Raw genomic sequence first — 24,626 nt, forward strand, 5'->3', positions numbered from 1 at the left:
TGTGTTATTATTTAACAGACTTAAATATAATTATACATTCCCTAAAATTGTAATGTGGAAAAATATTCATAAATGAATATTTGTACTTTCTACTGAATATTTTCGCAGCCCCGCGAGAAATCCTACGGCCCCCAATTTGGGAAGCAATGCTCTAGTCCACAGCATACTAGAAGCTGACTATTACATTGATTTCATATAATAGAGATTTTAAAATATGTATATTTTCTATGCAAATTTTCTGTAAATATATTTCTATGCATGTAAATTTAAATCTATTTGTAATTTGTATCACTATATAACAAAAATATTTTATTAATTTTTGAAATGTTTTTAATTGCACTTTTTAAATATAGCATACGTATAAAATTGTTATCGATCTCTTCTTAGCTCTCTAAGAATGCCGATACGCTCCAGTTTCGATAATAACCGTTATTGCAGCACAGGTAGAAACAAAAACAACACACAATCGTACTTTCGTGCGACGTATATGACTTTTCTTATACCTCTATACAACTTAAGAAGAGGTAAAACTTAACTTAGTTTTATCATCCTTGGATACACAGAAACAAATGGAATCAACGCCTAAATTAGCAATATATTAGTATTTTTCACCTTGTTTTTGGTCAATAGTGTCTATAAATTAGTTACAATTGATACTACTTCACACACTAATATCCTTTAAAAATAATTAAGTATCGAATTTTTGTGTACTATTATTTATACTTTAAATTTTATTTTTGATTGATTCTGATTTAGTATTTTTTGTTGAAATTATATATTTTAACTATTGTATAACTGTGAGATATATATTAGAATATACACGGAATGAAAGAGAATTTTTACACTGCATATTTTTATTAACATTTAAAAAACATTTCATATTTTTTCAATAAAATAAAATATAATGGTTGCTCAAGTGGTTACTTTTACTAGCAAAATCCAATTTTACTACTACTGTTAAATTTTCGCACTTGTCCACTTGACAGATATGTGGCTAATATTAATAAATTAACGACCATTCTCTACTTACTACATAGATTTGCCGTCACATCATGACTATTTTTGTACCTCTGCATTTTTCACTATTGATCAATATTGTGTCATCTGTAGACAAACTACGTAGTATTTTCGAGTCAAAACATTTAATATAATTTTAAAATAGGTTTGCAGCATAGCTAAATTAAAATAATATCCTCAGAATACTATACTAATTTTTTTCTGACTGACCCCTTGTATATATTTTTAAAAATATTATCAGTTGTCAGTAATTGATTGTGTGTAGCATTATCAGTATTTAAATGTCCATTTTTTCACATTCGGTCATGTGAATCACTATGAGATGTCATATGAATTAAAAGATACGGTTCAGTTTTAAATATTTTACCACATTTTTCACATTCAACGTTATAAGCAAATCTATGAGTTTTCATATGATTTGAAAGATTTAGTTCAGTTTTAAATGTTCTATCACATTTTTCACATGCAAAGTCATATACATCGATATGTGTTTGCATATGTTTTAAAAGAACGTATTTAGTTTTAAATGTCTTTTTACATTTTTCACATTCAAAGTCACGAACATCGCTATGAGTTAGAATATGTTGTGAAAGACGGTATTTGGTTAAGAAAGTTTTTCTACATATTTCACATTCAAAGTCATGAGAGCCACTATGAGTTATAATATGCCGTGAAAGACGATATTCTGTTATGAAAGTTTTTCCACATATTTCACATTCAAATTTATTAACATCATTATGGGTTTGTATATGTTGTAAAAGATTAAATTTTTTTTTAAATGCTTTACCACATGTGTCACATTCAAAGTTACTGACATCGATATGAGTTTGCATATGTTTTGAAAGACAGCTTTTTGTTTTGAATGCTTTTCCACATGTTTTACATTCGATATTTCGAGCAACGCGATGAATATTCAAATGAAATAATAGACGTTGATTAGTTTTAAACGTTTTGCCACATTTTTCACATTCAAAATTACGAGCGTCGCTATGAGTTCTCAAATGTCTTAAAACATATTCTTTAGTTTTGAATGTTTTACCACATTTGTTACATTCAAAGTTACGAGCATCGGTATGAATTCGTTTATGTCTTAAAATAGATTGTTTGGTTTTAAATGTTTTACCACATTTTTTACATTCAAAGTTACTAGTATCGTTATGAGTTTCTATATGTCTTAAAATACATAATTTAGTTTTAAATGTTTTGTTACATTTTTTACATTCAAAGTTACGAGTTTCGCTATGGGTTTCTATATGTCTTAAAATACATTCCTTAGTTTTAAATGTTTTACCACATTTTTTACATTCAAATTTACGAGCATCACTATGAGTTTTCATATGTTTTAAAATACATTTTTTAGTTTTAAATAATTTACCACATTTTTTACATTCAAAGTTACGAGCATCACTATGAGTTATCAAATGGCCTAAAATATATCGTTTACTTTTAAATGTTTTTCCACAATTATCACACTCAAAGTCATGGTTGTGAATATGTTGTGTTGTGTGTTTGGTTTTAGATACTACAGCACCTCTGTTACAGTCAAATTTATAAGAAACACCATACAGATCAAGAGCTCTTTGTTGAATATTGTCACATTTTTCTCTATCCTGTTTCTAGAATTAAAATTGATTTTTTTAGGTTGGCTGTAAATAATAAATAATAGTTTGGTTATTACTTGCGTTTCCACTTGGACATCCAGACTTTGACTATTATTTGAAGATAAAAAATTTACAGCAATGGTATTTATTTTACATATAGTATCCTTAACATCTTGCATATCTGAAATCATATAATAAGTGATAATTTAAGCACTATAATAAAATGTAATAGTATATAAAAATGTCCAACCTATTTCTAACAAGTCGTCTACATCTGCTATAGGTGTATTTTCATTGCTGTTATCATATTCGCATTTTATATTAAACTAGAAAGAAAGAAATACAATATTTAATATTATAAATATCATTAAAAGTATCAGATAATTTACCTCAACTGTGTCAGAAGAATTGCAGGTTTCTTTGACATTCTCGGTATCAGCTTCTGAAAGGATAAAGTCTGATATTCATAATAATATTTAACTGATAGTTTTGCGTACTATTTTGCACTTTGATTCTTTGCCATAGATTTTTTATATATTATAGTTCAATCAATATTGCGAGGCTTAAAGGTTCATGGCATCTTAAGGTGCTCAATGCATTCTAGCAAATTTTTTTATGGGATCTATAGATGCCATCCGTGGTCAAAAGCTTAATTACTAAAGATAGAAAAACATATTAAAAATCAGTTCAAAAGCATCAATAAAATTACTATATATTTTCTTTTCGTTTCGTTTAAGGACCAATGTAAAAACAATATTTTGATTCTAAAAATATAAATATCTATATATGTAAATAGAGGAAGACACAAATACTATCTGAATTGCACATATTTTGTCGCTCCAATGTTTTTGATGTCATTGAGAACTAATAGGTATTAACTAAAAAGCAAAAATGTCAACGCTCCAATTAAATTATATTACTATACAGCTAGATTACGAAGTTTCGGTCAAATGATAATGTTAAGATAAAATATATTCATATAATACCTGTTTTGAAAAAAATTGACGACGCCATCATGTTGACAGACGTCAAATAGCAACCAGACAGCAGATTTGCCGTTAGGTCCAAATATGAAATAATTTTGAGCAGAATAAATTAGTCCAAAATGATGGAATTGTATGCGAGCTGGCCCTTCGTGCCGTAGCGACGGCTTGGATTTAATAGCTTAGTAAGACACACATACATACGAAAAATAAATGTACCGAGTCTGGGGGTTAGAAATTACTGGCCCCAACAGTTGAAATACACGATACATATGCAGTTAAATTATTGCATTTACGTAAATAATAATTGCTTATTTAAAAATTGTATACATTTAAAGTTTTTTATTCTCAATTATTTCGGTTACTGGCAGGCCACTAATATGTATGTGTTATAAATAAAATACGTGTTGCATTATAACTCTTTAATAAAAATAATAATAAACATATATTATTACGTTAAGGTTTCCATATTCTCTCCAGTTAAATAGTCTATATAGAAAGCTGGACAATTGTTTAGACAGTGTGAAACAAACAGGAGTCTGACTGAATTAAATCATGTGACATTAAGGTCACGAAATACCTGTGACATGATATATGGAAGCCGCCTAAGAAAATTTTACTTTGCGTTTGATTTGATTTTTTCGATGCTTCTATTTTTCTTTCACTTTTCAACGATATAATTTTTGTGTGATAAAAATGCATGTAAACAACAGTTAAATTAAAAAGTTAATTTTTAATTTAGAAAATGACGTTGAAAAACCCCGTCCGGTTTGTTTGCAATCGTTTCTCAGTCTGACATTTGTGTTGTTGGCAACACTCGCTTTCGGCACAACTTGCGTTCGGGTTGTTCTCATTGTGTCTCTACGATGGCGGCGGCGGCCTACCACTATGTGGTCACGGCGCAGAAGCCCACGGCCGTCACGGCCTGCGTAACAGGTGACCCGATCTTTTTAGCCCGACTTCCCGCTTTAACAATTTCTAGGTTATGTTATACAATTTTCGCGTTCGCCGCCACCGGCTTCTCGATCCTGTCTACACCGCACCACGTCTACGCTTTCGTTCGTTTCATCCATCGACAATGGATTATGAAGTGTTTCAAAACAATATATACATTAGTGTCCTTTGATATATATTCAAAATCTGGTCACCTTAATAAAACGCAGTTACATTAAATATAACGTTATAACGTATTGCATTTGTGCATGCTCGGCATATAGGTACTTTCTTCCGATTCGATTGGTTTACAACTTCCATGTATTGAAATTGTGCAATACTCGATTTGCTTATACAGGATCATATAATCCGATTCGTAGCTTTTGGACTTTTGGACTTGCACCTACATCTGGAAAAAATTCAGATTAGATGTTAGGCAACAGGAAATTGAGGCTGACTTCAAAGGAAATATTCCCCTCTGATGACATTTCTACCTCTCTCCATATGTTAATATGCAAATAAGGCTTGGAAAATCCTCTTGTAAGATGACGCAATTTGCCACACATCGGGTGCAACATTGGATATTTTGCGTGAAGTTCCCAACTTGCATTATTTCACGTTTTGATCATGCGATTTAACTAGCTAAGAGTCGTGTCTACGCAAGCAAACATCCGAAACAGCAAGTTATAGCCGAAATACTGCCTGAAATGTACGAAAAAGTCATCGAAAGGATCGACTGCTGTGGCCATTTAATTGCTATTATTTTTCACTAATAATGAAATACAATGTTTAAAAAGGTTGGAAACTGAAGTTGGATCATTCTTTAGATACATGACATTTACTCAATTCTTGAAGTTGAATATCTTTACGAGATTTAATACCATGTTTCTTCTACTAGGTATATACAATTTAATTAATGTAATTAATACATAAATTGCTCCAGCTCCTCGTAGCTAGCGCCGATGTGCCGATAAAAGTCACGCCCTACAAGTAAAAATCTTGAAATTACCGAACATCGATGAATCGCCGACACCACTAAAAAGTGCTTCATTTAATGCATGCTATATCGAAAATGCAATGAATTGCATTTCAACGTACCTACAAAAATGGCTCTAACATACAAATATATCTAACAAGGAATATTTCGCTTTGCTAGGATTCCAGACAACGGAGCAGGCGCTACGAATTAACGAGTATCCTCATATATTAATATCGAATGTTACCCTTAAGTCCTCGATGGAAGTATTGCTCTTTAAAACTTCCGCCCGACAAGGAGATCTAGAAAATGTGACACTTGACAATGCTGAATGGTAACCGGTTGTCGATCTACTATCTCCAGAGTGACTCCAGGTCTTTTTGTAAAGACGGCGAATACCCATTTGTGCCAGTATTTGAAACACTTCTAAGTGATTTAATATTCAGATTTCTCAATTGTCATATGTATATCATTGAAGAACAAATTGAATCGATTTTATTTACCCATTTAGACCTACTGTACCATATACGATAAAGTTTTCTGATGTATCTACTTAAGTTTTATGGAAATGATTTAGCTTTGCGTTAAGTGTAGGGGATAAACAAAACTATAAAAAAGTTCAGTGCTCTGAAATTTGTCGGAGAGTGAATACAAACAACAAAAACAGTACCCTGTTTAGTACAGTAAGACAATATACAATACAAAATTCGTAGAAAACTCATCGGATTCTAGAAATAATTTGCTTAACTAGGCTTTATCAAGGGACAGGTTTTTTGGAATGGGAGAAAATTACCATTTGTTCATAGACAAATTTTTCATAGGCTTGCCTCTGGTAAATGAACTAGGCAACAAAAATATACGAGTCCCTGGAACTATTAGATAAAACCGATCTGGAAAATATCCCTTACTTGATAATTAAATGGCGAAAAAGAAAGGATTCTGCATCAGTTTGCTTAAATGCCAATACAAACACGATTAAAATATGATCAGACCAGAACATATCTTTGTATAGAATTAGTATCCATAAGAAGAAGTGGTACATATCTCTCATTTTACACTGCATTTTTATGGCAGTTCAAAATACTTGTTTGCCTGTGACGATGATCTGTTGACTTTCGGGAGAAGTATTGCAACAGCTATTATAGAAACAAATAAGCTTCGTAGTAAGCCAGAACCAAGCGCAAACCATCTTCATTGACCTAAATATATTAATACTATTCAAGCGTATTTTTATAACCACACAAGAGATCGTAAAATAGCACCTTAATTTTAAACAAATTTAATTTGCCTCACATTAGCTGTTCAAATCTGCCGACGACTGTAATTTAACACTTAATCGGCCTGACTAATAAGTGTTATCATAAGTAAGTGCTTTGGTGTCTATTTACAAACCACCTCACACTTATTCGTCAGTGTGCATTTGAATTCGTTAGCCAGTGAAATCTGAGATTTAAATTGTACACCAACAATTATCTTTTTATTGGATGTCTTTATTTTATCGATTATAAATTATAAATGACGATTATAATTTGTAATATTGTTTTCTATCGAGTGGTTAGTGATTTGTTTTTATAAAAAAATATTTCACTCGATTTGGGTCTATGGTTCAATGTCTTGCACACATGTTAAAGCACTAAAATTGTTTAACGACCAAAAATGGATTTCAAGTTCACCATAAAAGACACTCAGATGCTTGTTTTGGTGTATAAGATCCTTTAGGAGTCTGACACTTGGCATATATATAATATACATACAGTAATCCCCCGACTTACGCTAACAAGGAATAAAAAAATATTAGCTTGCTACGAAGAAATTCTGTGAAAAAAAGGAAGGCATTGTGTCGTCAGACGAATTTGTTAGATTTTATGAAAGCATCGATATAACTTTTTCATGTAACTCAATTATTTTTTTGTATAAATAACTGCAATTTTATTAAATATTTTCTTATAAAAACCAGTGTTTTTGTTAGTCTTTGGTCTCAATTAAATTAAACATATCTATTTATAAGCAAATTTGTACCCTGACTTACGTGATTTTCGTCGGTACCACCTATAGCGTAACTTCGTGGTATTACTGTATATTTTTATTTCTAAAAATAAGTGACGTTAGGTTTACCCTTATTGACCAAAGCATTTATTGTTTACAGCTAATAATAAATAGTTCTGATTCATTGTTCAACTAAAGAAATACATGTGACGCATCTGTTGCGTAAATAGGAGAAGTCAGAGCAGCCAAACCTTTTTTAAAATAATATATTTTTTTATTTTTGTAATCCCTTAATTATGTATGTTTAATGATAGATACGTACTATATTATATAATTATATATGATTAATTATTTTAATTAAATTAGTAAAAATAATGGGAATTTTAAAATTATTTTTGCAACTAAAAATAAGATTTACGATCCATGTAAAGAAACTTGAAAAAAAAAGTAAGTAAGTATCTAGTTATTTTTTCATGCAAAAACTATGAAATAAACTATCATAAGCAATCGCTTTTTATTTACAATTTAGACGTAAATGAATTAGGTTTTAATTTTGATTTTACCCAATTCACAGATTGAAAACTATCGATAAAATAATAAGATGTACTTTTAAATATAATATTCTTATTTGTTTCAGGCAATTTCACATCCCCATCCGATTTGAATCTTTTGGTTGCCAAGAATTCTAGATTGGAAGTTTACTTAGTCACGCCTGAAGGGCTTCGCCCCATGAAGGAAGTCGGCTTGTACGGAAGAGTTGCAAAGATGAAGTTGTTTCGGCCTGCTGTATGTAACTTTTATCCATCGAATTATATATACATATATATATATTAAAATACTCATCTTATAAAATATTGCAGCATGAAACCAAAGATCTCGTTTTTATTCTGACGTCGCGGTACAATGCCATGATCTTAGAATGGAGAGTCGGCGCCAACGGTGAACTGGACGTCGTGACTCGCGCGCACGGAAATGTTGCTGATCGCATCGGCAAACCTTCTGAGAATGGAATCTTAGCTGTTATCGATCCGCTTGCTAGAGTTATCGGACTGCGCCTTTATGACGGGTTATTTAAAATAATTCCTCTAGATAAGGATTCGACGGAATTAAAAGCGTCTAGTTTGAGGTATAAATATTATTTTATCATATACAATATATATTTATTAAGCAATTATTTTAAGTACTACAATATTTACATTATAGATTGGAAGAAGTTCGAGTGCAAGATGTTGAGTTCTTACATGGTTGTGCTAATCCTACTATTATTTTAATCCACCAGGACTTAAACGGGCGTCACATAAAGGTAGTCTTATTATATACTTTGAGTATAATATGTATATAATTATGTATTGATTAATTTTTGTTATAGACTCACGAAATAAATTTAAGAGAAAAAGAATTCACTAAAATACCTTGGAAGCAAGATAACGTTGAAACTGAAGCTAGCATACTTATCCCAGTTCCTGCTCCATTCGGTATATATTATCAGTTAATCAAAATCTCATTGAAATATCAACCCAAATGTTCAACTAACTTTTTATTCATAGATGGAGCCATTGTCATCGGGCAAGAATCAATTGTTTACCATGATGGACAAAGCTATGTGGCAGTAGCACCGCCACAAATTAAAGTACGTATTGTATTACATATCAAATAAAGTGATTTTCAAAAAGCTTTTGATAAAATATGTCATGCTTTACTTATATGAAATATATGATACCTTCCGAGTTGTTCTAATCATGCTTCTGACTCATCGATTCATCATTTTTATGGCTCTTATTTCTTTTTTTATATTATTATGTAGAAACTTGACACAATAGTTGTTTTTTTCAATCTACTATAGCCACAGCTGTATATATAGAGGTGTGTCAGAATAATTGGACCAAACATTATTTTTCATATTTTAGTAGTTTTATTTAAAATATATTATCTAGTAACTCCTTTCTTTTTTAATACTCTATTCGCTACTATAATTTTTTTTTTTTTTGGTCGTTTTCAATGTTTTTTTTTAAATATTGAAATTAGTATTTGAGCACTTAACATACAATGGATTTAAGAAGAAGATTTAAATCAGGTGAATTATCTGGCCAAGGTAAAATTGTATATTTTTGCTTGTTTTTTTACTGATTTTGCTGTGTAGTGGAGAGCTCTATCTTGCATAATTATTAAGTTATTCTCAATAAAATATTGGTAAAAATATCTACATAAAACGTTTTTATATAAATATTGATTCATCGTTCCTCGAGCAAAATAACGGGAATCGATACCCTTGCAGCTAAAACCAGATCGTAACATCCCTGAATGTGGATCTTTTACAGTTTTTTTTATACATTCTTTCTTGTACTTCCCTGAAGGTCAACTATGCACATAATCGCATTGTTCGGTCAACGTATGCACGACTCTCATCGGAGAAACAAACAAACAAAAAAATTACCGTAAACATTTATAGTGTGAATTAAAAAATTCATTTTAAAACAATTTAAATACATATTTTTTTCTAATCATTAGGAGTCTAATCTCAGTGTTGCTTGGCCCATTCAAAGTTTTTCTTTTCATCGCGTTTGTTAGCTGAGGCTTTTTCACTGCAGGGCTGATTTTTTAACAATCCACCTCGTGTAATTGATGTTGTAAAGTTCGATTCTTTTGTCATTTAAAATATCTGTTGCACCTTTATTTGTAATCTGCTTTTTTCGCAATGCAATGCAATATATTTTCTGTCCGTCCATGGGGTTGTTTTGTGTTTTCGTCCACATTTATGTCATTGTGTATAGGGTTGCTGTATAAGTGCTAACATTTTTTTATTCTCATTACTAATTGATGAGACACGTTGAATGTTTGGGCTCTTTCTCGATAAGTATGAGTTTCTTCTACCAAGTCAAGTACAAATAGCAATTTTCACTTCAACAGAAATATTTTTTGTTTAAGCCATTTTATATCACTGTGTTGCATCAAATTTATTTTTATTAAATATTCCACAAATTACCAATACGAACAATTATGCTATGGGTGATAGTATCAAAAGAAATTAGAAAATAAAACGTAATTATTTTATTCAAATGCTTTATCCAGAATCAAAAATTTGTACACACTGAATACAGTCTTATTTGTTCAATGTGTAACTGTATCTTATCCCCCAACCTTTTGGGTATACATATTCTTTTTTTTGTTAAAAATCATCGCCTACTAACGGGCTTCAAATAATATAACGCAAAACATTCATTTCCTACATTAGTTACTTGCAAAATATCAAAATTGTGAAATGTTGTAGTGGTCCAATTATTTTGTCACACCTCTGTATATACTTATTTTGTTTTAAATTGTAGACGAGCACTATAAATTGCTACTGCAAAGTGGACGAACGCGGTCTCCGGTACCTGCTCGGTGATATGGCCGGCAGACTGTTCATGCTGTTCCTAGAGCTGCAAAACGGCACACGTGTCAAAGACTTGAAAGTAGAGTTACTAGGTTCGTTTTGACAATTTAGAGGGCGGCGGTTTAAAAATGCAGTCGAAAAAAATTGACTCAAGACTTTTTAAATTTAGGGGAAATTCCGATTCCTGAATGTATGACATATTTGGATAACGGTGTTGTGTTCATCGGCTCAAAGGTCGGAGACTCTGCTCTTGTCAGATTGAGCGTTGCGCCCGACGACAACGGCCAGTACGTGCAGGTGATGGAGTCCTTTACTAATCTAGCGCCTATTGTAGACATGTGTATAGTGGATCTCGAGAAACAAGGACAAGGACAGCTCATTACTTGCTCAGGTATGACAAATAATAATAAAATATTGAAACTATGAAGCTACTTTTAATGATGTTTTTTTAATATAGGTGCTTTCAAAACTGGTTCATTGCGTATAATTCGTAATGGAATCGGCATACAAGAACACGCTTCTATTGACCTACCCGGAATCAAAGGGATGTGGGCTCTGACTTTATCAGACAACAAAACTTACGATGATACGTTGGTTTTGGCGTTCGTTGGACAAACAATGTATGTAATGTTGATTTTATATATATATATATATATATATATATATATATACATATACATATATAGCATTTTAAATTATTTTCTCTTCTTTAAAATATCAGAGTTTTAACACTGAATGGTGAAGAAGTCGAAGAGACCGATATAGACGGATTTCTATCAACTTCTCAGACGTTTTACGCTGGAAATGTGTGCCACAATCAACTGATACAGGTGTCATTTAGTTTCTCTTAAATTTATTTTAGATCTTGCATCCGCAAATAATACAAAATATTAACGACAGGTCGCCGACGCCGGAGTCAATCTAGTAGCACGCACTGGAAGCATTTGGTCTTCAAAAGTTTCTTGGGAGCCCAACAAAATATACAGTTTCATAACTGTAGCGGCTTGTAATACCCGTCAAGTGGTGTGCGCTGCTGGTAGACATCTTTTCTATTTGGAAATCGGAAACGGAGAACTCACTCAAATGAAGTGAGTAATTATGATGATAATGAATGCGTTTTTATGGATCGCATGATGAACAATTTAATTTTCCTCAGGTACGTCCATATGGATAAAGAAGTTGCATGCATCGATCTCAGTCCAGCCGATGAAAAAACTGGAATGGCAGCATACGTCGGAGTCGGTTTATGGACCGACATCTCAGTAAAAATACTCAATCTACCCGATCTCGAACAGAAGCATACGGAGAAGCTGATGGGTGGAATCATTCCGAGATCGCTATTGATTTGCATCCTCGAAAGCTGCTGTTATTTATTATGCGCACTCGGAGACGGATCCATGTTTTATTTCACGTTAAATTTGAAAGACGGTACTCTGTCGCAGAAGAAGAAAGTCACTCTGGGTACTCAGCCGACAGTGTTAAAGACATTTAGATCATTGTCGACGACAAACGTGTTCGCCTGCTCGGATAGGCCGACTGTGATTTATTCCTCGAACCACAAACTCGTGTTTTCTAATGTTAACTTGAAAGAAGTCGCTCATATGTGTTCATTAAACACGCAAGCGTATCCAGACAGGTAAATATATGCCTTAAATTATCTTACCCGCAAGGTGTTGTGTTGCTATGATGATTTTTATTTTAGTCTTGCTTTGGCTACAAAGAGTACGGTGACAATTGGGACAATAGATGAAATTCAAAAACTTCACATTAGAACGGTAGCTCTCGGCGAATCACCTAGACGAATAGCATATCAAGAGCCAACACAAGTACTATTGATCATAACATATAGTTAATATTGTCTGGTTCTGAATTTTTTTATGATATAGACGTTCGGTGTTATCACAATGCGTCTCGACGTTCTGGACGGCGGCGGTGGAAGTTCAGTGGCTAGACCGTCTGCTTCCACAATGAGCAATTCGACGAGTACTGCCGGAGGCATAGTTCCTCCCTGTCCAAAGGCTTTGCAGCCCGGCACCGAACAAGAAGTTTATAATTTACTTATAATAGATAATCACACTTTTGAAGGTTAGTAGTAGTGTAATGATACATTAGCAAATTTTAACGGACATTCATTATTAATATTAAATTTTTCAGTACTGCATTCACATCAGATGATTCCTAGTGAATATGCATTATCGTTGGTGTCGTGTAAATTAGGCGACGACTCAAATTACTATTACGCAGTCGGTACTGCCGTAGTCAATCCCGATGAGTCTGAACCAAAACAGGTATATCAATACATAATTTAATAATATATCCTAAAAGTACATATTTAATCATAACTTGCACATTAGCATGATTCTTACTCCTGTTCATGTTCCATTGCAATCGTGTATGACATAATCGACGATATATTCTTTGATTCTTCAACACAGTACTAAAAGTCATTTCTTAAAAATAGTCTTCTCAGAACTGGAATCGTTGAACTAGACAACACGCTTAATCATCAAGTGTCCGGTCTCGGCTTACCGTAAATTTTCTCTTTTTATTTTTTTAAATCACATTTTAGGATAAGATAATACTCGAGAACAAAAATACCAATACTACCCTGTGCACCTACACATACCGATACCGCCCCTCAGGGTGATTAACCAATCTCAGGGCAGAAATTTAAAAGTATATGATGATCATGTGTTGAACGATTTTTTTGTGCACTGACTTATAAATAAATAAACCAATTATCAATGTTGTATTATTAGTATACCGAATATTTAAGATTTCCAATTTTTTTTATGTTCACTATGACATACACAAATTCATCCTTTTCTTTATGTTATTAATATCAGTAACCGTAACATTATATATTTACAGGGTCGTATATTATTGTTTCATTGGCTAGAAGGTAGACTGATTCAAATAGCCGAGAAAGAAATCAAAGGAGCATGCTATTGTCTTGTCGAGTTTAACGGCAAGCTAGCAGCTTCGATCAATAGTACAGTAAGCATATATTGAAGCTTAGTTTGTATCATATATGTTTATATATATGTAACATGCTTATTGAATTATCAGGTACGTCTCTTTGAATGGACTTCGGAGAGAGAGTTACGTTTAGAATGCAGTCACTTCAATAATATAATGGTCCTGTATTTGAAAGTGAAAGGAGACTTTATTCTCATTGGCGATATAATGAGATCTATGACACTGCTGCAATACAAACAGGTAAATTTGTTTCTTATTCTTTGTCCTTGTCTTTCAATATTTTCTATCGGTTATAATAATTTACGATTAATTTTAGATGGAAGGCAGTTTTGAAGAAATTGCTCGCGATTACACTCCCAACTGGATGACATCTGTTGAAATTTTAGACGACGATACATTCTTAGGTGCTGAAAATAGTTACAATCTGTTTGTATGCCAAAAAGACGGGTATGTGCTTCCATTATGAATTTTATTAAATTGTTTCATATGAAGGGAATAATTCGTAATTATATAAAATAATATTCAGAGCTGCGACAACTGATGAGGAACGACAGCAAATGAACGAAATGGGACAGTTTCATGTCGGCGATCTAATAAACGTATTCAGAAGAGGCTCGCTAGTTATGCACCATTCCACAGTGGATACGACAACGCCCACCACAAATACAGTATTGTTTGCAACTGTTTCTGGCGCAATAGGTACATTTTTATTATGTTAAACATAATCAAAATATGGCTATAAATAAATTGATATATTATTATTTTATCTATTAGGACTTGTTACGCAAATATCGCCAGATCTCTTCGAATTTCTTCATTCGCTCGAGGAGCGTCTAACCCACACCATTAAAAGTGTCGGAAAAATATCGCATTCATTCTGGAGAAGTTTTAACACGGATATAAAAACCGAACCAGCTGAAGGATTTATCGACGGAGATCTCATCGAAAGTTTCTTAGATCTCAGTCGTGACGCAATGACTGAAACCGCAGCAGGCTTACAGGTATTGTTTATTCGAGAGCTTCGAGACTATCGCACGTTTAGATCTTTCTAATTTATTAATATTTTTAGATCGACGATGGCAGCGGTGTGAAACGAGAAACAACCGTAGACGACCTTATCAAAATAGTTGAAGATTTGACGCGAATACATTGAGTCTTATCAACGAGTATTTTTTACGAATATCCTGGGACCTCAAACGACGGTTGCGAAGACAGTTTTGTTTGCAATATACATCGGCAGCCAAATACGATGATGCAAAGTGCAATAATTGCACACAAGACGTGTTTCGTTTGTAATGTAATTATTTAAATATTTTTATTTAATTGTTCTTACCTCTTGAACTCGGATAATGCGATTAATATAAATGTATCATTATCTATTTCACTGTTTATTAGCAGTTGTATAAAAAATTACGCTTGATAAATTTGGTTGACATATTTCATAGAATTTGTACATTTCCAACTTGATTAAATATATTAATTTAAAAAAAAGGTTGTCACTTGAAGATTTGAATAAACCCACATTTTATGTTTTTCTATATCAAGGTTAGTACTTAAAGTGCAACTTGAACTATTTTCATTTAAAATTCAGTCTTCGATGTATACTGAAAATAAAACTTCAGAAGAGTAATATAAGATGAACGTTTGTAATAACATAAGTTGTAATAATAAAATCAATGTTTTTATTAGAATATTTTTAAAAAAAATTATACAAGCCAATTGCGTGTGAATATATTAGCAATAAAATCAATGCTGATAATGCAGTTAAAAAAATTACCAGTGGTTTGTTTTTATTGTAGAAGTTATCTTTTTAGCGATGTTTATGAATCATGGCCATGTAGTTTTATAAAAATTCTTATCTGCACATTGATATATGACTCGTTAAAACGTTGACAATAAAACGTTATTGCTGCAGCTTTAATTTATTTATAATAATTTTACTATTAAATTATTGATTTAATTTATTCATGAATTTTGGTGCTCTCGTGTGAACGAACCAAGTTAATCCGAAAAGGAAGCTCGGCGGAGAGGAATGTGGTCCTTTAGAATCCAGCATCTTGATTGCTTCGGGTATTGTCATCTCTACGACGTCAATTAACTCATCGTCGATCCCACCGCCTTAAAAAAATATAAACATTTAAAAACGAAATATTGTTTTTTAAGTGTTGTTTTCTTACCTTGATTGACCTTCATGTTATCAGTTACTTCACAATAATATAACGCTTGTAAAGAACCCGAGTGCCCCACGCCAGATCTATAAAAATATACATAATCACATAAAACGGTTCTTACTTGGTTAATTTACATATTGAATATTGCTATGATGCAAGTAATAAAAGAGACGCATAATTTTTGTGGTATTTACACGCAAGTTATCGACTTAATCAAAATTAAATTTACGAGTGATGCAGAAATTGTTTCTAGTGCAAACTGACTTGAAGATGCAGGTGAAGAAGATACTACAAACCGCATCAGTCACACCATAGCACCAATTTATTGAAGTACATTGACCAACGGAGATATAAGGTACCTATATCGCATGATAAGCTCCAAATCTTTCAAGTCGACGCTGTAACCACATTCTTCCAAAACTTCCTCTTGAGCGATCACATCCCACGATTTATTCTTATCGATGATTCCCGCACAAAATTCCAGAGTTATTCCGAGCGATGCGGGATACTTATCAGCATCGATCTTTCCATCTTCTCTATCACATTTAGGTACAGTGTTCAAATACACAGCTAAAATAATACAATATTTTCAATAACACAATCTATAGAGCACAATTGTGTAATGTGAAAATAATACCAGGGCGGAATTGTTTCACCATCACGAGTACGTTTTTAGACACGTTGTATAATATTATGGCTACGCTGTCGTGCACTTCTAGCAAGTCCCACGTTTTAGCTGTTCCGTTTTGTGTGTAGTTCAATCGAAACGGTTTTACATATGGAGAGTCGGGTAAAGGCGATGAATATACGTTTTTCAAGTTTTCCATTTTTATTACGTAAAGGTTATATTATTTTAAACTTTAAGTGGATAACGTCAAAGCGCAGTAGGCAAGACTACCACTATTTGACATCTAACGTCAAAGCGTGACCATAGACAATGCGCCGCCGTCGTATTTTTCATATCTTAATTTAGTAGTAAAAAGTCAAGTACAGCCCATCAATTAAGTTTTAGATGCTTGCCGCCGTCCATATATCCTATAATCGCCACATTTTTCTTTCTTATTTAATATTGGCAAACTCAAAAATTCAGTTTAGATGTGGCTGCCGTCTTAATTATTATTTAAATGTGTCGCAAATTCCTGGAATAATGACATCTACATGTTCGTCGTCACGTAGGCCAAACCCGTGTAAAACATCTATAAATACGGTGTAATAAATTTAATAAAACAGAACAATTTAGTGAGTCGGGTAAAGCTGAGTTCTGATTTTGAAATTATGTGTATTTCAATAAATAATAGATTTCTTGATATTTAATTGTTAAATATTAATTGTAATAATTGATTTTAGGCTGTTTTATTACCATGTCACCAAAATGACAAGATATTGGTCGTCGCACAAATAGAGCCAATATTATTAGCAGGTGATTTTCATCACACGTTACCTGTCATACTACGTTCAACATCAGCTGATGAACTGAGTGCGTGCTTAAAAGCATACACTTATGCTAATAAGTTTACATTGACGACAAACACGAGTGTTCAATTGCAAAACGATGCTTCTGCAGAACGTTTTACAAAACAATTATTGGATATTGGAAATGAAAAATTTACAATTAATGACCAACATGCTGCATTAAATTACCAACCGATTTTTATCGTATCACACACTCAAACGAAGAATTGATTCAATGCATATTTCAAGATATCACATATTACAATGGTCATCAATGATTAAGTGAACGTAAAATTTCAGCTGCAAAAAACGTGAACGTAAATCTTATTATCATCATCATTCAACATATGTTCCCAGGCGAAACATACCACTGTTACGAATCCAGATAAAGCAGTAAATTATCCAACCGAATTCTTGAATTCACCTAATTTAGCTTGATTACCACCGCCACCATTAATTTGAAAATTTGTGTTGCTATCATTTTTCTTTGAAGCATTGGTCCGTTCCTTCATTGAAATTCCATTATTTTTTATTAAATTAAAACTATAAAAATCTGAATGGTTCGATATTATCCCATTTTTTGCCATGCACGAAATTGATCGTATTTGAACCAAACATTGGTAGTAAACTGTCATTTCGAATAAAATGGCGCTTATCAAAACAGGTATAATTCATTTTATTGTTTTATTTTTACGATCGCAATTAACATATGAATTGTATTTTGATAATTTGTTTGTTAGTTAATTAGATAAGCCCACTAAGTGATCACTTTATCTTTGCAGAAATTGACATGGAAAACGACGAAAAATCGCTTGCTTCCGTTGACACGATTGAATGTAAAGTCGAGGTGATGAAACGTAGTTACATGTAGCACTGTTCGTCTATATTATCTTACATTGTGTTTTATTTTAGTTCTTAAATTTTACTCACGAAGACGATGCCAACGAAGATACATACGTAAACGGCGTACAAGTAGATGACATGTTCGAAATAGGTTAACCTATTACCTTTTTGTTTTTGAAATTTTTTGTAAAATTTTTCAAAACTCTATTTTAACTTTGCATTGCACCAAATTGTTTCTTGTAGCTATCGATGAGTGATACATTTTTAATTATTTATTTGAATATCATTTCAGAAACGCACGACGTTAAAGATATACTTAATCTGAATGCTATCGGAATAAACGGTTTATCTCTACAAATTGACAACGTCACTAAAGTAATAATCGAATAGATTTCAATATTTATATATATATATATATATATTCAATACTTACTATTTACGAATAAAATTATCATTTTAGGAACCAAAAAGAAAAAAATGCACTAGATATCAACATATGCATGGTGATTCTTCCAAAAAAGAGTTTGGAAAATATAGAAAAACATTCAAAAGCAAAAAAATATTATCTCATATGATAAGTCATAGAGACGTTTATAAATTTAAATGTGAAAAATGCGGAAAAGCATTCAAAACTAATATGAAACTTAAAAGGCATATAAAAACTCATAGTGATGTTTGTGTCTTTGAATGTGAAAAATGTAGAAAAGAATTCAAAAGCAAAAGATTGCTATCATCCCATATGATAAGTCACAGCAATGTTTATGAATTTAAGTGTGTAAAATGTAGAAAAGCATTCAAAAGCCAAAGTTTGCTATCATCCCATATGATAAGTCACAGCAATGTTTATGAATTTAAATGTGTAAAATGTAGAAAAGCATTCAAAAGCAAAAGTTTGCTATCATGCCATATGATAAGTCACATCAATGTTTATGAATTTAAATGTGAAAAATGCGGAAAAGCATTCAAAACTAAAATGGCAGTTAAAAGGCATATAAAAACTCATAGTGATGTTTGTGTTTTTGAATGTGATAAATGTGGAAAAGCATTAAAAAATAAATGGTCACTTAAAAAGCATATACAAACTCATAGTAATGTTTGTGTCTTTGAATGTGATAAATGTGGAACAGCATTAAAAAAGAAATTGTCACTTAAAAAGCATATACAAACTCATAGTGATGTTTGTGTCTTTGAATGTGAAAAATGTAGAAAAGAATTCAAAAGCAAAATATTGCTATCACGCCATATGATGAGTCACAGCAATGTTTATGAATTTGAATGTGTAAAATGTAGAAAAGCATTCAAAAGCAAAAGTTTGCTATCACGCCATATGATAAGTCACAGCAATGTTTATGAATTTAAATGTGAAAAATGTAGAAAAGAATTCAAAAGCAAAAAATTGCTATCATCCCATATGATAAGTCACAGCAATGTTTATGAATTTGAATGTGATAAATGTAGAAAACTATTCAAAAACAAAAAAACAATATCACGCCATATTTTAACTCATAGCAATGTTTATGAATTTAAATGTGCAAAATGCGGAAAAGAATTCAAAAGCAAAAGATTGCTATCATGCCATATGATAAGTCACAGCAATGCTTATGAATTTAAATGTGAAAAATGCGGAAAAGCATTCAAAACTAAAATGGCACTTAATAATCATATAAAAACTCATAGTGATATTTGTGTTTTTGAATGTGATAAATGTGGAAAAGCATTAAAAAATAAAATGTCACTTAAAAACCATATACAAACTCATAGTGACGTTTGTTACTTTGAATGTGATAAATGTGGAAAAGCATTCAAAACTAATATGACACTTAAAAGGCATATAAAAAGTCATAGCGATGTTTGTGACTTGAAAATGTGGAAAAGCATTCAAAAGTAAAAAATATGTTCAAAGCATCTTTGTGTACTTATGATAACTGAAATGTTTGCGACTCTGAATATGAGAAATGTAAGATCGTGTAAAAATTTAAAAGCAAAACATATTTTTAAGAATAACAGCTATGTTAATGAATTTAAATGTGGAAAAGAATTAAACTAAATCTTTATATAATAACTGATTATAAGTGTGAAAATGAACTCAGTTATGTTTATGAAATTGAATCTTAAAAATGTGGAAAAAGATTTTTTGATGCACATAAATATTAATATTTTAAATGTGTGTAAATAAATAAATGTAATTTTTATCGATAAAATGTTTGTTGTGGAAACGCATTTAAATTAAAGTATTTTATTGTATTATCTATGCAAACCTATATTGACATTAGTGACTTTAAATGACATAGATATGGAAAAGCATTGAAATATGTAATCTTTTTGTGTGTTTCTAATGTTATCGGTAAAAAATCACTCAACTGTTTGCCGATCGCAACTATTATTTAAAATATCCCATACTTTGTTAAATCCTAAGCAGCGTTTTTCTCTTTGTATCTATATTATTATTAAAATAAATCCTATTAGTATCTGAGGTAGTTTTTATAAAATTGTATTACATTTTCAACTGCCATCACCCAGCTAGTCTTCGTGACATTCAAAAGTGTATGTAGGGCCGATATGTGCGAGTTTCGAAGGGGGGAAAAAAATTTTGAAACACGAGCGATTTACAAACTAAAGTGCATCAATATCTGACCCTGTTAACACTAGGTTTACGGTGTAAACCCGTCAAAATGACGGATAAACAAAAGTATATTTATGATTTATTTAACTTAATCGAGACTAAAATATACAGATTATAAAAAAAATATTATTACAAATAAAATAATAATCGGGGTGACAATAAAAATAATATATAAACTAATCGGAACATTTTCTACAGACATATTCAATTTTTTTAGTACACTTTCCACACACAATTTTTTTACATTTTTCACATGCGACATTGCTTCTGTTTTTTTTTTACAATAGCCTATTTGACAACTCTTGCGTATTTTAGAAGTGGTGTTACGCGACTGACGTGAAGTACATGGTGTCTGATGCTGTTCATTATCCTCCTTGGCTAGTTCCTCGGCCAATTGAAATAAGAAGTCCTTTCTTGATATAATGATTCCTGTGCATTCTTTATAAAGTATCCATGCATTTATTGCTGCCATATCTAAGATGTTGCAGAAAACATGAAGGGGCCATCTAACACTACCTGATTTTACGGAGTATTTTCTAGCCATTTGATCAACAACATCTACACCGCACTTGGTCTTGTTGTAATATGCAATGGTGTCTGGTAAACGTTTATCGCTGTTTTCTAATTTTACACATGTATGCTTTGTGCTCAGAAGAAGGACTTTTATTTTTGGTTTGCTTTTACAAACAGTTAGTATACAGTTATCAGATTTATATAGTTGCAATTGCATTTTATCTCTTTTCTCTTTTACTATTTTTGGAAGTTCTCTTTGGTTAGATCGAATGGTTGTAATAAATGAAGTTTTTTCTAATAGCAATTTCTTAGCCAGTGGAATACTAGTAAAAAAATTTTGAATACTAACCGGGTTACGACGTTAAATTTTTGACATATTACAGAGCTAGTTGTTGTCTGGGTTTAAATCTTTAAGCTTGTTCTACCAAGTTTCGCTATTGTATTTAGAAATTTCTATTTTTATTTCAAATTGCAAGCGGTTTAGCTGTTTCTTGTCCGTTTTAATTTTAAATTGTTGCCATTTTCGTCTGGTTACATTTTTTGTTTTAATTAATTCTCAGATAGTTACCGGGAGAAGGGCGTGATTATTAATTTTATTTTTAATTGTACATCGTTCTTAAGATTTATTTATTGAGTGAACAAGAGTATTAATTTCTTCGGGGTATTAATAGTTCGAGGAGGGTTTGTTCTAGATAATAAGGATAAAACTCCCATAGTATCTATCCATAGTATAAATTCAGATAATACAAGAACTGAAGCCCAGAGACCATGGAGAGCGAAGAATTTACGCAGATTGGGTGTTTGAAGCAGATTTTTCAAAGAAAGTTTTATTCTCTGATGAGAAACATTTCCACCTCGCTGGGTATATTAATAAGCAAAATTGTCACATGTGGGAAAGAAACCATTAAAGACCATTTCATGCTCAAAATGTAACTGGTGCCATTGTGGTCAGGCAGCGTCATTGCGCCTTAATTATTTAAAAACAATGAAAGTCGGGTTGTAACAGTCAATAGTGGGCGCTATAAGCGCACGATAACCGATTATTTTTGGCACGAAATCGAAGATATTGATGTAAAATATACATGGCTCCAACGAGACTGCGCAAGTTGATAAACATCGGATGCAACGTTGGATGTTTTACGTAAAAAGTTTCCGGTCGCAGACAAACCGGAAACGTTCAAGCGCCTAAAAATCAACATCCGCCAAGTAATAGCCGATATACCGCCTGAAATTTATGATGAAAAAGTCATCGAAAGAATCGACGGATGCAAGAAAAATAATAAATCTAAGAAATATTTTTGATTTACATCATTATAATTATTTTTGAAATACAGTTATATGCTAAATATGATGTTTCACCTTATTATCTTTATTTTTAATAGCTCACCAAAAAAACGACGTTTTGAAATTATTTGTTTGTTTAGCCCTTTGACCATGGATGACTATAAAAGTCATCTAAAAAACCTTTAGTATGAACTGCGCACCTAAAAGCCTTGTAATATGTTTTTTTTGTGTAATTTAAGTTTTAAAAACACTTTAACCCTTAGACCGGTAAATTCCTAATTACTCGCTGTACGCCATGCGTTTTAAGCGATATAAGTTTTTGGCTACTTACTCTGTTTAACACATCATTACAGCCAAAATACTCAATTTTTATATTTTAAAATTATATATGTATGATTAACATGATTTAAGCATTCTAATTATATCAATAAACAAACATTTTTAGTCGTATTGTTGGAAATATGAAGTGAACAAAACTAAATCAATTGGTCGGTCCGCGTGTTGGCTCGCGTACACACACCTACACACTCATGCACGCGCGCGGCACTATACAAGCGAACGACAAGCAGGGTCATGCTCACACTGAGACAATTTTAATATATAAATCTGCAACGCATTTTTTCTTCGTCTGACCTACATCCTGTTATAAAAATTTACAAATCGACAAAATTTCTTTGATGCATACAAAATCACATATATCGTACACAAAAATAACCCTAATAACCAAACCGTTTGTTTTTGATCAATGGTGTTTGCAATTGGTCGTTGTTGAAGGTTGTCATATTTCCTTATATATAAAAATAATAAATAATAAAACTTGATAGCAAGATACGATGTTACATTTAACTATATATAATTATATGTATAATTTATAATATATACATATTCTTTTTCTTCTTCCACGGCACTACAACCGGTGATCGGTTTTGGCCTTTCCACCTAATTTCTTGTAGGGCTTCTAGATATATCTTGAGTTTTAGTATTTATTCCACTATTGTTTGCATTTTTCCTGGTTGTAATATTGCACATTCCAGCTTCCAAAATTGAAGTCCAATAGAAGCCCTACAATAAATTAGGTGGAAAGGCCAAAACCGATGACCTAGACTCTAGGTCATTATGAATCGGGGCGGATTTATTATTTCTTTGTGATTTTTTCATAACTATTTGGATTTATCCACGTTGGTTGGTTTGCTCCATGATAGAAACCCTCCTCTTTTATCCGGGCTTGGGACCGGCAGGAGTGCAACATATCTACACTCCAGGCGGAACATGTAATATATATTACACACACACACACACACACACACACACATATATATATATATATATATATATACAATAAATAATAAACTTTTCGACCATCGTGACGCATTGGGGTAACCTGTCACGATGGTATTAATTTAATGTAAATAAATAAACACATTACAAATAAATTATAAAATAATAGAACAAGTAAAATAAAATTATTCTACGACAAGGAATCGTTTTTGTTATTATTATTATTATTTAATATTTACTAAGAGTTAATATTGATATTTTATTAATTATATCTTATTTATATTTATTAATAAGTATTTTATAGTAATTATTATTTAATTATTACAAACAATAAAAACCAATCACAAAAACAGTTGACAATATTAAAACAGTCGAAATAACGTATAAATATATTCACAAGTATTTACAAATCACAATTTTCATTGAAATATTGATGACATAATTTAATTTCGATTCATAAATTAAAGTATAAAAAAACGAATTTCCGCGATGCGTTTGTGCTAACCCTAAAAGTGGTCTAAAGAAGCACGATCGAATCCGCGCGCGAAATACAAACGACTAAAATTAAGGCGTGACTTTATAATTATATATACCACTGTTTCATAATGAATAAT

The 24,626-nt window shown here is 31.8% G+C and overlaps 3 protein-coding genes and 1 long non-coding RNA gene across 5 annotated transcripts; 2 read left to right on the forward strand and 2 right to left on the reverse strand.

The window, feature by feature from the left end:
• Window positions 1–836: 836 nt before the first annotated feature.
• Window positions 837–3,660, reverse strand: LOC148238438 (uncharacterized). The gene is made up of 5 exons (XM_088188218.1): window positions 3,605–3,660; window positions 3,008–3,060; window positions 2,869–2,944; window positions 2,696–2,799; window positions 837–2,633 (listed from the first exon to the last, which is right to left on the reverse strand). Exons 1-5 carry the CDS (start codon window positions 3,633–3,635, stop codon window positions 1,311–1,313), a joined length of 1,587 nt encoding a protein of 528 aa, XP_088044344.1. The 5' UTR covers window positions 3,636–3,660; the 3' UTR covers window positions 837–1,310.
• A 756-nt stretch (window positions 3,661–4,416) lies between these two features.
• On the forward strand, window positions 4,417–15,621 carry pic (DNA damage-binding protein pic). 2 transcript variants are annotated; one of them, XM_088188305.1, is made up of 21 exons: window positions 4,417–4,537; window positions 8,134–8,282; window positions 8,357–8,622; window positions 8,700–8,799; window positions 8,866–8,971; window positions 9,044–9,126; window positions 10,820–10,961; window positions 11,024–11,260; window positions 11,327–11,489; window positions 11,591–11,699; window positions 11,770–11,957; window positions 12,026–12,505; window positions 12,572–12,695; window positions 12,756–12,954; window positions 13,024–13,157; window positions 13,741–13,866; window positions 13,939–14,088; window positions 14,165–14,295; window positions 14,375–14,547; window positions 14,623–14,849; window positions 14,918–15,621. In XM_088188305.1, the coding sequence occupies exons 1-21, from the start codon at window positions 4,468–4,470 to the stop codon at window positions 14,999–15,001; spliced, it is 3,441 nt and encodes a 1,146-aa protein (XP_088044431.1). In that variant the 5' UTR covers window positions 4,417–4,467; the 3' UTR covers window positions 15,002–15,621. The 2 variants fall into 2 exon arrangements, with proteins under 2 accessions (XP_088044431.1, XP_088044438.1); XM_088188312.1 differs by having other exon boundaries at window positions 11,039–11,260.
• On the reverse strand, window positions 15,513–16,985 carry LOC148238440 (uridine diphosphate glucose pyrophosphatase NUDT14-like). The gene is made up of 4 exons (XM_088188326.1): window positions 16,657–16,985; window positions 16,379–16,589; window positions 16,026–16,102; window positions 15,513–15,966 (listed from the first exon to the last, which is right to left on the reverse strand). Exons 1-4 carry the CDS (start codon window positions 16,844–16,846, stop codon window positions 15,797–15,799), a joined length of 648 nt encoding a protein of 215 aa, XP_088044452.1. The 5' UTR covers window positions 16,847–16,985; the 3' UTR covers window positions 15,513–15,796.
• A 1,001-nt stretch (window positions 16,986–17,986) lies between these two features.
• Window positions 17,987–18,704, forward strand: LOC148238441 (uncharacterized). The gene is made up of 4 exons (XR_015812420.1): window positions 17,987–18,135; window positions 18,254–18,318; window positions 18,384–18,465; window positions 18,607–18,704. It is a non-coding gene; the product is annotated as an uncharacterized LOC148238441 (long non-coding RNA).
• Window positions 18,705–24,626: the final 5,922 nt, after the last annotated feature.

The sequence above is a fragment of the Plectrocnemia conspersa genome, unplaced genomic scaffold (assembly GCF_051122295.1).
Source record: "Plectrocnemia conspersa isolate PC_06_02 unplaced genomic scaffold, ASM5112229v1 ptg000001l, whole genome shotgun sequence".
NCBI lineage: Eukaryota > Metazoa > Arthropoda > Insecta > Trichoptera > Polycentropodidae > Plectrocnemia > Plectrocnemia conspersa.

Excerpts from the sequence above, each read along its gene's own strand:
- LOC148238438 (XM_088188218.1), bottom strand. The coding sequence starts at position 3,635 with ATGATGGCGTCGTCAATTTTTTTCAAAACAG. Across the intron at positions 3,061-3,604 it reads GTCAATTTTTTTCAAAACAG|AAGCTGATACCGAGAATGTC; the intron begins GTATTATATGAA and ends TTATCCTTTCAG. Across the intron at positions 2,634-2,695 it reads ATGTCCAAGTGGAAACGCAA|AAACAGGATAGAGAAAAATG; the intron begins GTAATAACCAAA and ends TTTTAATTCTAG.
- pic (XM_088188305.1), top strand. The coding sequence starts at position 4,468 with ATGGCGGCGGCGGCCTACCACTATGTGGTCACGGCGCAGAAGCCCACG. Across the intron at positions 8,283-8,356 it reads TGAAGTTGTTTCGGCCTGCT|CATGAAACCAAAGATCTCGT; the intron begins GTATGTAACTTT and ends AAAATATTGCAG. Across the intron at positions 11,958-12,025 it reads GGAGAACTCACTCAAATGAA|GTACGTCCATATGGATAAAG; the intron begins GTGAGTAATTAT and ends AATTTTCCTCAG.
- LOC148238440 (XM_088188326.1), bottom strand. The coding sequence starts at position 16,846 with ATGGAAAACTTGAAAAACGTATATTCATCGCCTTTACCCGACTCTCCA. Across the intron at positions 16,103-16,378 it reads GAGCTTATCATGCGATATAG|ATCTGGCGTGGGGCACTCGG; the intron begins GTACCTTATATC and ends ATATTTTTATAG. Across the intron at positions 15,967-16,025 it reads TAACATGAAGGTCAATCAAG|GCGGTGGGATCGACGATGAG; the intron begins GTAAGAAAACAA and ends TATTTTTTTAAG.